This window comes from Xenopus laevis, chromosome 4S, assembly GCF_017654675.1.
Source record: "Xenopus laevis strain J_2021 chromosome 4S, Xenopus_laevis_v10.1, whole genome shotgun sequence".
NCBI lineage: Eukaryota > Metazoa > Chordata > Amphibia > Anura > Pipidae > Xenopus > Xenopus laevis.
Genome location: NC_054378.1, coordinates 3,036,459 through 3,049,107, shown reverse-complemented (window position 1 = coordinate 3,049,107; position 12,649 = coordinate 3,036,459). Strand labels below are relative to the sequence as shown.

Sequence of the window (12,649 nt, the reverse complement as noted above, 5' to 3'; positions counted from 1 at the left end):
TAGAATTGTTTTCTTGGTTGAGATGTGATAAATCTCACGTTTGAATTTACATTAGAGTTGGTGCTTTTAAATTCGAATTAGTGAGTTTTGACACACAAAAAGTAAGAAAATTTGAATTTACCATCCGTTCCTTAATAAATGTGTTGTTCACCAACATAACTCCTGCACCAAATGTCTCCGACACTGGTGAGGATATTTGTACTCCATAAATTATGTGTTTTCTGCACCTTCTAACAATTCACCGCCACTAAATAGAAGTCCAAGGATTATATTATGGATGCGCTGACAACTCTATAAATGGAAAATTAAGTACCCTAAAGAACAGAACTGCTAGAAGAGTTAATAGGGTCGCACCAATGTGAAGTTCGTTGTATATAACTGAAATAATTGTGAATAAAGAAACTCACTTCTTATTATGTGAGTAATTCATTGTCACTCAATTAATAAATAAAGTTCATTTGACGAAAAATCTATATTTAAGTGTGATTATTGAGTCACTTGCAAATAAGTTAGTAAATAATTCATTAATAAAGTGCTAGTGGTCCATAAAGTGCCAAACGTGTCCAAACGTGCCCTTACATCTAGTCTGTATTTGGTGAGATTATCATTCCATAGAGATCAGTCCATCATTACCCGTGTTTCGCCATCGTTACTGCTTTCAGGCACTTCGCTGATTTACTAACGGGCGTAGGCGTAATTTCCTAGCGAAAGAGACAGACGCTAGCGGTCATTCGCACTCTATCGCCAGGCGAATTTTCACTCTGGCTAATGGACGTTACTCTGCAAATTCACTAAGATGCGGATTTTACTGAACGTTACCTCTTTCGCTAGACCTGCCTTCGCATAAATTTTCCTCAATATTCATATTTTTAGTTGGAAAAAGTTCCCAAAAAAAACGCTGGCGTCTTTTCCTTTTTTCAGAATGATAGGCTGCAAAGTCCTTAAATTTTTATTTGGGTAACTGGGTTCCCCCATATATTTTCTAACATATGGCACATAAACTATACAGTGGGCTCATGTATAGGGCAATATAACACCTCTATTTTATTTATTAAGGTTCCCTGGACTTGTGTAATGTAATGTATTTGCTGCAACATATACGTCCATTCAACTTTAACTTCCCGCCATATGCAAATTAGCCTGAGCGAAGACCTCTAACGAAGCTGCGCTAGGCAGAATTGAACGCTAATGCGTCTTCTCTTTGATTGCTGAAGTAACGCTAATGAAAATTCGCCAGCATACGGTGCCCTGGACGCAACTTCGCATTTCAGTAAATTAGCGTTGTCTGAGCGAATTTTTGCCTGGCGAAGTGTTGCGATCGCTGCGAAGCCGTCGCTGGCAAATATTCAGCCGCTTAGTATATTTACCCCATAGTCCCTCAAAAAAAACATATCCTAAACGAATAAAAGTTAAATCCAAATGTGGAGATGGGGGCTTGTAACCTTACCGTTTTATTCTTTAATGCTTGTTTGTGGATTCAGTGTAAAGTACAGGTATGGGACCTGTTATACAGAATGCTCGGGACCTGGGGTTTTCCGGATAATGGATTTCCATACCTCAAGTCTACTAGAAAATCATATAAACATGAAATAAACCCAATAGGCTGGTTTTGCCTCCAATAAGGATTAATTATATCTTAGTTTGGCTCAAGTACAGGTATGGGACCTGTTATCCAGAATGCTCGGGACCTGAGGTTTTCCGGATAATGGATCTTTCCGTAATTTGGAGCTTCATACCTCAAGTCTACTAGAAAATCATATAAACATGAAATAAACCCAATAGTCTGGTTTTGCTTCCAATAAGGATTAATTATATCTTAGTTGGGATCAAGTACAAGTTACTGTTTTATTATTACACAGAAAAAGGAAATAGTTTTTAAAAATTCGGATTATATGGATAAAATGGAGTCTATGGGAGGTGGCCTTTCTGTAAGGCCTCCTACTGACGAGCGGTTGAAGCTGCGTTCCGGTTTTCTGCGTTCAGCCGCAGGGGAGCGCAGGAATAGACGAATTTAGCTTTTTTCAATGTGGCTGTACTCACACAGGCGCTAGGGTTGCCACCTTTTATAAAAAAATTTACCGGTTGCTGGGGGCGGGGCCTCAAAGGGGCGGGACGTGACGTCAAAAGGGGCGGGGCCACGCCACAGACACTAGAAGAGGCAAAAGAAAAGGTAAGTTGCAGGGGATTGGGGGCAGGCCGAGGGCTCCTTTTGATCGTATTACAAATTTACCGGCAGCTACATTGCCGGTAAATTTATAATACCGGCCCGGGCCTTGGCAGGTATTTTACCGGCCGGGTGGCAACCCTAACAGGCGCATGTAGGCGCTGAACGCAGGAAAAATGCAGCATGTTGCGTCTCAACCTGCGTTTGGCGACTACACGAGCCTGTGTGAGTACAGCCCCATTGAAAAAAGCTAAATGCTTCTATTCCTGCGCTCCCCTGCGGCTGAACGCAAAAAAAAGGAACGCGGATGAGCGCAGCTTCAACCGCTCGTCAGTAAGAGCCCTTATTCAGAGCTTTCTGGATAACAAGTCTCCAGATAACAGATCTCATACCTGTACTATTAACAGCTGGTGGTGTATTAATAAGCAAATAATGGCAGGCTCCATTTTATTATGTTATGAGGTAGAATTATGATTGCAGAGAGTGTTCCAGCAGGGACTAAGGTGACTGTATGTCTATACAAGGGGAGGAAACACAGATCAGCTTCCTTTTGCAATATTAACTACCCATAATCCCTTATACCTGCACACGTGATACTATTGACACAACACTACGTTTGCAACCAGGGCCAAAAATATAAAAAAAGCAAAGTATTGACTACAGGCTGTTTAGGTGCCCGCCCTACTTGTATGTGATTGGCTAAAACGTAAGAAGGAGGCGGGGTTATAGGTGACAGACGCCACTGGGAGGAAGTCTGCAGGTGCGAGGGAAAGGGGCGGTGTACAAGGAGCGCTCTTTGGATCTGAGGCGGAGTAAAATATGACGTGAGGCACTGCACATGCGCGTTGCGATTGGGTGGAGCCCGCTCGGTTTAAAGGGACCGCAATAGAATAGACTCAGCTGAAAGATGTCCCGTGGTACCCGGGAGCAAACGCAGTATGAGCGGAGGTATAACGTGACCGACACCCGGACAAACCCCAAAGGATACACTGAATATAAAATAACAGCACAGGTAAATGCGGGAAACAGTAGAGAGTGTTGTGGCCTGACGGCTGCTGACAGGAGGCATTGTGGGACTTGTAGTTTTCCGCCAATAGAATCCACGGGAAGTGCCTGACTGGCCTATAGTAGAACTCGCTTATACTCCTGTACTGACTCTCTATACGAGTGACTTTACCTGTGAGTGAGGTACAACTGCTGCTCCTTGTAGGAGGGGCCTGGCCACTGGGACCCACAGTTTTCTACAAGTTTGGGGAATTTGTATTAAAAATGGTATTGCTCCTCCCCCTCTAGAAAGCAAGTCCCGCCCCTTCAGCCTCCCCTAGGGCTTCCACCTTTGCCTGTGACTGAACCTGAACAAAGGGGGCGGGGCAGAAGGCATTGGGGGTGGAGCAATGATGTTCAGGTGGTCATGATGACATCAGAGATGATGTGGTGGAGTTATGATGCCGGGTCAGGGTTATTGCATCACTTATATGCTGGATTTCTCTCCGGTTTTTGCCAATATTTTAAAGGAGAACTAAAGCTTAACTCCAGCTTGCAGCACAGCAGTAAAGAGTGATTGAAATTTATCAGAGCACAAGTCACGTGACTGGGGGCAGCTGGGAAATTGACAATAAGTCTAGCCCCATGTCGGTTTCAAAACTGAATATAAAGAAATCTGTTTGCTCTTATGAGAAATAGATTCCAGTGCAGAATTCTGCTGGAGCAGCACTATTAACTGATGTGTTTTGAAAAAAACATGTTTTCTAATGACAGGATCCCTTTAAGTCTACTAGAAAATCACATAAACCTGAAATAAAGCCAATAGGCTGGTTTTGCCTCCAATAAGGATTAATTATATCTTAGTTGGGATCAAGTACAAGCGACTGTTTTATTATTACACAGAAAAAGCAAATCGTTTTTAAAAAATTTGGATTATTTGGATAAAATGGAGTCAATGGGAGACGGCCATCACGTAATTCGGAGCTTTCTGGATATCGGGTTTCCGGAGAAGGGATCCTATACCTGTACCAGTGAAATTATTTGTATTTACGAAACGTTAGTCTCCCATTGTTCTTTAAGACCTGAGTGATGGGACTTCTATTCGTATTTATATATATATTTTTTTTTTCATTTCAGTTTATATCCAAGAAGAACCCGCAAGATGTTAAAGAGGTAGGTACGGCAACTCAACTATATAAGTTCATATTGGACTTCTTCATTGTATACACACGATTTTTGGTCTCAAATTTCAGATTGTTGTGTGGAAACGATACAGCGACTTAAAGAAGCTTCACGGGGAGCTCTCGTACACTCATCGGAATCTCTTTCAACGCTGCCAGGAATTCCCACCATTCCCGCGTGCTCAGGTGTTTGGTAGGTGAATCCGTGGTTTTCCAAAGGGACCACTCTTATTCTCATGGGAAGGGAATGTCATGTGATCTATTGGTTCACAGATTTCTCAATGGGGCAAATTTACTAAAGGGCGAAGGACGAAAATTCGCCAGCGTGACGTCATTTCAGAACTTCGCCGATTTACTAACGGTCGTAACTTCGCTAGCGAAGGAAATAGACTCTAGCGGTACTTCGCTCCCTAACGCCTGCCAAATTTTGCGCTCTGTCGAATGGACGTAACTACGCAAATTGACTTAAGATGCGGATTTTACTGAACGTTAGCTCTTGCGCCAGACTTGCCTTCGCCACCTCAGACCAGGCGAAGTGCTATAGAGTAGATCGGAGTTGCTCAAAATTTAGTTGAAAAATTTTCTAAGTACTGAAAAACGCTGGCGGTTTAATTTTTTCCGGGTGATTGGCTGCAAAAGAGCGTAAATTTTTTTTTGGTAACCGGTTCCCCCCTACATCTCCTAACATATGGCACATAAACTATACACTGGGCTCATGTGTAGGGCAATATAACAACTTTATTTTATTTTATTAAGATTCCCTGGACTTGTGTAATGTATTTGCAACATATACGATTCAAATTAGGCATCACTAGCGCAACTTCGCTTAACTTGGCGCAGTAACGCCAGCCCAACTTCGCCAGCGTTCAGCGCCCTGGACGCAACTTCGGATTTTAGTGAATTAGCGTTGTCCTGGCGAATCTACACCTGCACTGTGAGCGAAGCCGTCGCTGGCGAATTTTCGAAGGTTAGTGAATTTGCCCCATAGTGTGGGTCACCCAGACTGAAAAGCAATCCTACCTCTGTATAATCATGTGCACCCCCTGTACCTCATCCCAGGAGATCATTTCCTCTGGAGTTTACCATACCAAGTCCCAAAAAACTTTTTCAAATCAGTAATTGGAGGTCTCATGCATTATTGTTACACATTATCCATTTTATTTGCTGAATTTTATACCTGTAGATCATTTCTATTTAAGCGCTGCTGTATTCGTGAAAAAGACATGCACCTTAGAGTGCAACCTAGGGGGCAAAAATGCAAAATACAAAAAACATGTTTTTTTATGTCCATTTTTGAACCCTGCTTTATTCTTTTTAAATGAGAACCTCTGTCTTTAAAGTGGCTGTTTACCTTTAAAATAACTGTTAGTATAGTTTAGAGAGGGATATACTGAGCCAATTTGCAATTGAGTTTATTTTTTTATTATTTGTGGTTTTTCAGTTATTTAGCTTTTTATTCTCCAGTTTGCAGTTTCAGCCATCTGGTTGCCAGGGTCCGCATTCCCCTAGCAACCGTGCATTGATTTGAATAAGAGACTGGAATATGAATAGGAGAGGCTTGGAATAAAAAGTAGCAATAACGATACATGTGTAGCCTTACAGAGCGTTTGTTTTTAGATGGGGTCAGTGACCCCCATTTGAAAGCTGGAAAGAGTCAGAAGAAAAAGGCAAATAATTCAAAAACTATAAAAAAAAAATAATGCAGACCAATTGAAAAGTTGCTTAGAATTAGCCATTCTATAACATCACTTAAAGGTGAACCACCCCTTTACAGATGTATAGGCACGGACATTACGGTAGGCACATTTGGACCAGTCATTTATGGGAATAATCTTTTTGGACACGGGTTATTGAAGCTCCGACATGTTTTTGGCAAAAAGAAAGTATTGAGATACATTAGTAACATACGTATTTGGAAATGAACCCCACTATGACCGCAGCAAGTAACACGTAGCTTTCTCAAAGTCAAACCATTTCTCATTGATTTAGGCCGTTTTGAAGCAGCTGTGATAGAAGAACGAAGACAAGCGACAGAAGAAATGCTTCAGTTCACTGTAAACATCCCGGCTTTGTACAATAGTCCACAGCTAAAGGAATTCTTTAGGGTAAGTCGCTAGTGAAAAATCTGGGATGCTCATGATGGGCTTCAGAAAATGTTGCAATAGACCTTTAACACATCTCCCAACATTTTGGAAATAAAAAGAGGGACAAAAACGTTGCCGCGAGTAGCGTGGTGAATTTTTTTGGCCACGCCCATTTTTTTGTGGCCTCACCTCCTAATCACCATGTTCATTTTACAAAATTTGGCAGGTTATAAAAGTTTTAACATATTTCAGTTATTACAGTTTTGATAATGAAGGTGAATTGCCCTTTAAACTGTGAGTCTAACTTTTCCCAAGGGACCTGTTATCTTATATTGATACAGTTACTTATGTGCTTATCTAGATACATTTGAATTGTTACAAATGTATCTTATCTTCTGTTGTGGTTGTTCTGGGCTCTCTGCCAAAAGCCAATTAAGTTAGAAACTTTGTTTATTTTTCTGGCTGTTCAGTGCAGAGAAAAACGGGACTTTCCAGTACAAATGAGGGACTGCGAGTTGAGCTGTCAAAAGAGGGACTGTCCCTCTAAAACGGGACAGTTGAGAGGTATGCTTTAAAAGGGGAACTCCGGCTTCCAAACCAAAATTTGATAACACAGAAACCCCTAATATCCCCATCACAGTTACCGGTTTCTTCAGAAAGTCTGAATAAATGGCATTTTCTATGCTGAAATCCAGCTATGTAACAGTTCTTCTCTTTCTGCATCATTTGAAATCCTGGCAGGGAAGGAGGGACTAAACACTGATGTCACACATTGTACTTACAGACAACATGCAGGAACTACATAACCCACAATGCATTGCACTGGGATGTTCCTTATTGAAATCACATGTGCAGGGAATTGTGGGGTTTGGAGGATGCAGGCTGAGGACAGATGTTGATACAAAGTAACAGTAGTCAGACAGCTCAGCAAAGTAGTCAGACAGATCAGCAGGAGAGCAGGGGGCTGGGCTTAGGGAACTGTCAGAAACCATTAAAAATCATGAAAAGTCTGTATATTTTTTAATTGATGCATATTGCAAAGTTGCTTGAAATTGTGTTTACTTTTCAAAAAGCTGAAGTTATGTTTGTGTGGAGTTCCCCTTTAAGTGTAATAAACATAATTATTATTTACCTTTACTCCTAGCTTTAGTTTAGTGTTAGTATGCATTTCTTTCAGGAAGGAGAAGTTCTCCAGCGAGCTGAAGGCCCCGATTCATTAGTTGCCCTTGTGTTGCCGCCACCTCTCACTCCTGAACCAGTGAGATCTTTCTCCCCTGAAGACCTAGACGAGGCCACAGATTGTTCTGCAGCAGCTGAGCCTCCTGAAGTCACAAAACCTACAGAGGACCCCGTTATTGATGGTAAGTTCATAATGTAGAATGGTGGTGTGATAGCTGGGTGACAATATGCAGAGATCGCAGCCTATAGAGCAGGGATCCCCAACCTTTACAACCCATGAGCAACATTCAGAAGTAAAAGGAGTTGGGGAGCAAAACAAGCATGAAAAATGTTCTTGGGGTGCCAAATAAGGGCTGTGATTGGCCATTTAGTAGCCCCTATATGGATTGTCATCCTACATTGAGGCCTCCAAGCCGGGAATTTAGAAATAAGCCCCTGCTTTGAGGCCACTGGGAGCAACATCCAAGGGGTTGGAGAGCAACATGTTACTACTGGTTGGAGATCACTGATCTAGAGTATAGATAGAGCAGAGAGGCTCTACCATCTCACCACCGTAGGTCTGGCCCTTTTGTAGTTTTCCCCAAATCCAGAATTGAGTCTGAATCTTCCAGTGTAGACCATAAACATGAGAGAGCCCTGGTACAGTTTCCTTAAAATCTCACTATGTAGGTCCAGTGAAAGCAGGGCCGCCATCCGAAATCACGGGGCCCCATAACACAACATTTTCTGGGTCCCCGCCCACCCCACACCACAGTAAAAAGGCCACCTAGACATCAGTGCTAAAACCGGTAACCCTTCCCCCACACACACACACAAGTTATAAAAAGCTATTGGTAGTCAGGTCCCGATTAAAAGTTAAAAACAAAACATTAGTGGCCAGGGTCCCACATAAAAGTTTTTTTAAAAAAAAAATCATTGGTAGTCTGGGCGCATGACTGTGGCACTGTCAAGGGGGCAAAAATCAGCAAGCGCTCTGTGGCCCCCTTGTGCTTAAAACTATCATCTTTATTTCAACCGAATTAGACGAGGCGCATCGCCCCGAACCCGTAGCAGAAGGTGAGATAGACTTGAAGACAAAAATCGGCAAGCGCTCCGTGGCCCACTCGTGGTTACAACGATAATTTCAGCAAGTTAAAACCGGCAAACATCCTGACGCGGTTTTTTTTTACGTAGTATACGAAATGCGTCAGGATGTTTGCTGGTTTTGACTTGCTGAAATTATCGTTGTAACCACGAGTGGGCCACGGAGCGCTTGCCAATTTTTGACTTCAAGTCTATCTCACCTTCAGCTACGGGTTCGGGGCGATGCGCATCGTCTAATTCGGTGATTGTGTTCCCCTTTACTACTTTCGTGCCTTTTTGAAGCGCCGGTGAACCCAGAAGCGGGATTATACACCCGGGTCATCGTGGAATAGGGGGGTGAGCGGGACACGCTGTTTCTCTCTAGCAGTTATCCATGTGTTATGACTAGTTAGAAGAAATCTATTTTAGAGATTACAAGAGGGATTTACTAATAGCGACTGCCATCTTTATAAAAAGGAATAAAAGACAGCCGGGCTCCCCTTTAGCCCCTGGGCCTGGTATAACCGTAACCCCTGTGCCCCCCTGATTGTGGCCCTGAGCAAAAGTATGTATTGTATAATGTTTGTGGTCAGGTGGAAATTTCATATTAAAGGAGAACTAAAGCCTAAAAATGAATGTGGCTAAAAATGTCCTATTTTCTATAGTGAACTTATTGCACGGGGCTAAAGTTTGAGCTTGTCAATAGCAGCAATGATCCAGGACTTCAAACTTGTCACAGGGGGTCACCATCTTGGAAAGTGTCTGTGACACTCACATGCTCAGTGGGCTCTGATTGGCTGTTGAGAAGCTAAGCTTAGGGCTCGTCACTAATTATCCAGCAGCAGAAAATGAGCTTCCCTGGCTGTAATATAAGCTGATGCTACAGGTTTGCTGATTATTCAATTCTGATGCTAATTGCACTGGTTTCTGTGCTGCCATGTAGTAATTATGTGTATTAATGACTAATCAGCCTTATATTGTGACATTTCTATTCTATGTGTACTGTATATTGTGAGTGGCTCCCTAAGCTCAGTAAGTGACAGCAGCACAGAGCATGTGAATCAGTGAATCAGCAGAAAAGAAGATGGGGAGCTACTGGGGCATCTTTGGAGACACAGATCTTTACTGCTAAAGGGCTGTAGTTGCCTTGGGCTGGTACAGAAGCACAAAACATCATGTACAACATTTCTACCTACTTCTTTAGTTAGGCTTTAGTTCTCCTTTAAAGTGACAGTCGTATATATTTAACATGCAGAGCCATCGCAGTTTGATTTGCTGTTTGACCTGAGTGATCATGAGGATGAGAATGTGACCCGGGACCAGATCACTTGTACGCGGCAGGACTCGCTGACTCACATTGATCTTGCTCTGTTTGACCCCTGTTTTACTGAAGGGGAAGGTACGTTCGTGCAATATAATAAATATTATTAATAAATACTTGTTACTATAGAAACCTGAAGTAACAGGAACACATTTGTCATCATTCCAGATCACCCTCCTGTGGAGTCGCATGTGAATCTGTTGTCCCTGGGAGAGGAGCAAATCACTGAGACTTCTGCCCGTTGTACTAATGAGGGAGAGGAAGGAGCTTATATAGCGCAAGCCACGGAGGATGTAACAAGAGCGATGGAGGAGGAGTCCGCTGGAGACTACCCAGAAGCCTTTAGGCTGTACCGTAGCGCTGTGGACACTTTACTAAAGGGTGTTAAAGGTTAGTGGGTAATATTTGAATGCACAAATGTGTAACTTTACTACTCAGATAGTATAGTGTAGTTCTGCAGTCTAGGTTAAAGGAGAACTAAAGCCTAACTAAAGAAGTAGCTAGAAATGTTGTACATGATGTTTTGTGCTTCTGTACCAGCCCAAGGCAACCACAGCCCTTTAGCAGTAAAGATCTGTGTCTCCAAAGATGCCCCAGTAGCTCCCCATCTTCTTTTCTGCTGATTCACTGATTCACATGCTCTGTGCTGCTGTCACTTACTGAGCTTAGGGAGCCACTCACAATATACAGTACACATAGAATAGAAATGTCACAATATAAGGCCTGGTATAACAGTAACCCCTGTGCCCCCCTGATTGTGGCCCTGAGCAAAAGTATGTATTGTATAATGTTTGTGGTCCGGTGGAAATTTTATATTAAAGGAGAACTAAACTCTATCTCTCTTTCTCTCCCATCCCTCTTTTTCCTCCATCCCTCTCTTTCACCCCATCCCTCTCTCTTTCTCCCCCATCTTTCTCTCTGTCTCTCTCCCCCATCTCTCTTTCTTTCTCCCCCATCTCTTTCTCCCCCATCCCTCTGTCTTTTTCCTCAATCCCTCTTTCTCTCCCATCCCTCTCACTCTTTGTTTCTCCCCCATCCCTCTTATTATCCATCTTTCTTTCTCCCCATCTCTCTTTTTCCTCCATCCCTCTCTTTCACCCCATCCCTCTCTCTTTCTCCCCCATCTCTCTTTTTCCAATCTCTCTCTGTCTTTCTCCCCCATCTCTCTCTGTCTTTCCCTCTTTCTCCCCCATCTTTCTCTCTGTCTCTCTCTCCCCTCTTTCTTCCCCATCTATCTTTCTTTCTCTTTCTCTCCCATCCCTCTCTCTCTTTCCCCCCCCATATCTCTCTCTCTCTCTCTCTCTCTCTCTCTCTCTCTCTCTCTCTCTCTCTCTCTCTCTCTCTCTCTCTCTCTCTCTCTCTCTCTCTCTCTCTCTCTCTCTCTCTCTCTCTCTCTCTCTCTCTCTCTCTCTCCCCCCCATCTCTCTCTCTCTTTCCCCCCCCCCATCTCTCTCTCTCTCTCTTTCCCCCCCCCCCATCTCTCTCTCTTCCCCCCCATCTCTCTCTCTCTTACCCCCCCCATCTCTCTCTGTCTCTCTCTCTCTCTTCCCCCCCCATCTCTCTCTGTCTCTCCCTTTCTCCCCCATCTCTCTCTGTCTCTCCCTTTCTCCCCCATCTTTCTCTCTTTCTCCCCGGCAGATGATCCGTGTGCAGACAGACGAAACACTGTAACCCGCAGAACAGCAGAATATCTGTCTCGCGCAGAGAACATCTTGAAGGAGCACATGAGCGGCAGCACAGAGTGATCTTTGTTGGACACAGAGGGACTTTATGTGTATATTTAATGGTCAGCTCTGTGGTACAAAGGCTGTAAAACAAGCAGGAGAACTGGAACTTCTGTGTTTATCCTGCACATGAAAACTTCTGCACTTTCTCTAAGTGTCCCAACTGGAATAATCTGAGAAATGGATGTAGGAGAATTAGTCTATATAGTTTATAATGACACTGTGTAACTTCCTTAGGCACTGCCCTATGCTAATTAGAATGGTAATTAGACTGGTAATTAGACTGCCTCCTTGGACAGGGGGAAACCGCAAATCCATTCTGCAATAGCAGCCATTTCACTAAATCCATGTCGTTTTCCTCCAGAACACCGAGATCTTCCTAAAATAATAGCAGTGGCATTTTAGGTGATATTGGTGCTGCTGCTTTCTTGCTGCCTTAATTTAAAGGGATACTGTCATGGGAGAAAATGTTTTGTTCAAAACACATCAGTAAATAGTGCTGCTCCAGCAGAATTCTGCACTGAAATCTATTTCTCAAAAGAACAAACAGATTTTTTTTTTTTATATTTAATTTTGAAATCTGACATGGGCTAGACATATTGTCAGTTTCCCAGCTGCCCCAAGTCATGTGACTTATGCTCTGAATAATCTTTTCTTCTTTATAGCCCCTCATGTAGAGTGTCAGCCTCAATTACCACCGTATAAAATACCGTAAAAATTGTGCATAAAGGACTTGAGAGATTTGAGTACACTAAGGTCGAATTCCACTGTATTTGTATAGTTCTCTCTGTGCAGCGTAAATTAAAATAACGAAGAGAAAAAAATTTGATTCTGTATCTCCTTAAGCACCAGTTGCTGAACTGTGTCTTATCAAATCTTTCATTAAAAGACCCGTCGACCAAAAAAATAGTTTTTTTGCCTAATAAGCAAAAACACAATTACAGGTATGG

General features: G+C 42.8%; 1 protein-coding gene across 1 annotated transcript; it reads left to right on the top strand.

The window, feature by feature from the left end:
* Nucleotides 1-3,029: 3,029 nt before the first annotated feature.
* snx15 (sorting nexin 15) lies at nucleotides 3,030-12,523 on the top strand. The gene is given in 8 exon segments (NM_001097006.1): nucleotides 3,030-3,176; nucleotides 4,286-4,321; nucleotides 4,402-4,522; nucleotides 6,319-6,434; nucleotides 7,591-7,774; nucleotides 9,910-10,053; nucleotides 10,144-10,365; nucleotides 11,614-12,523. Coding segments are annotated over 8 exon segments (1,035 nt in total). The 5' UTR covers nucleotides 3,030-3,071; the 3' UTR covers nucleotides 11,721-12,523.
* The last annotated feature ends 126 nt before the right edge of the window (nucleotides 12,524-12,649 follow it).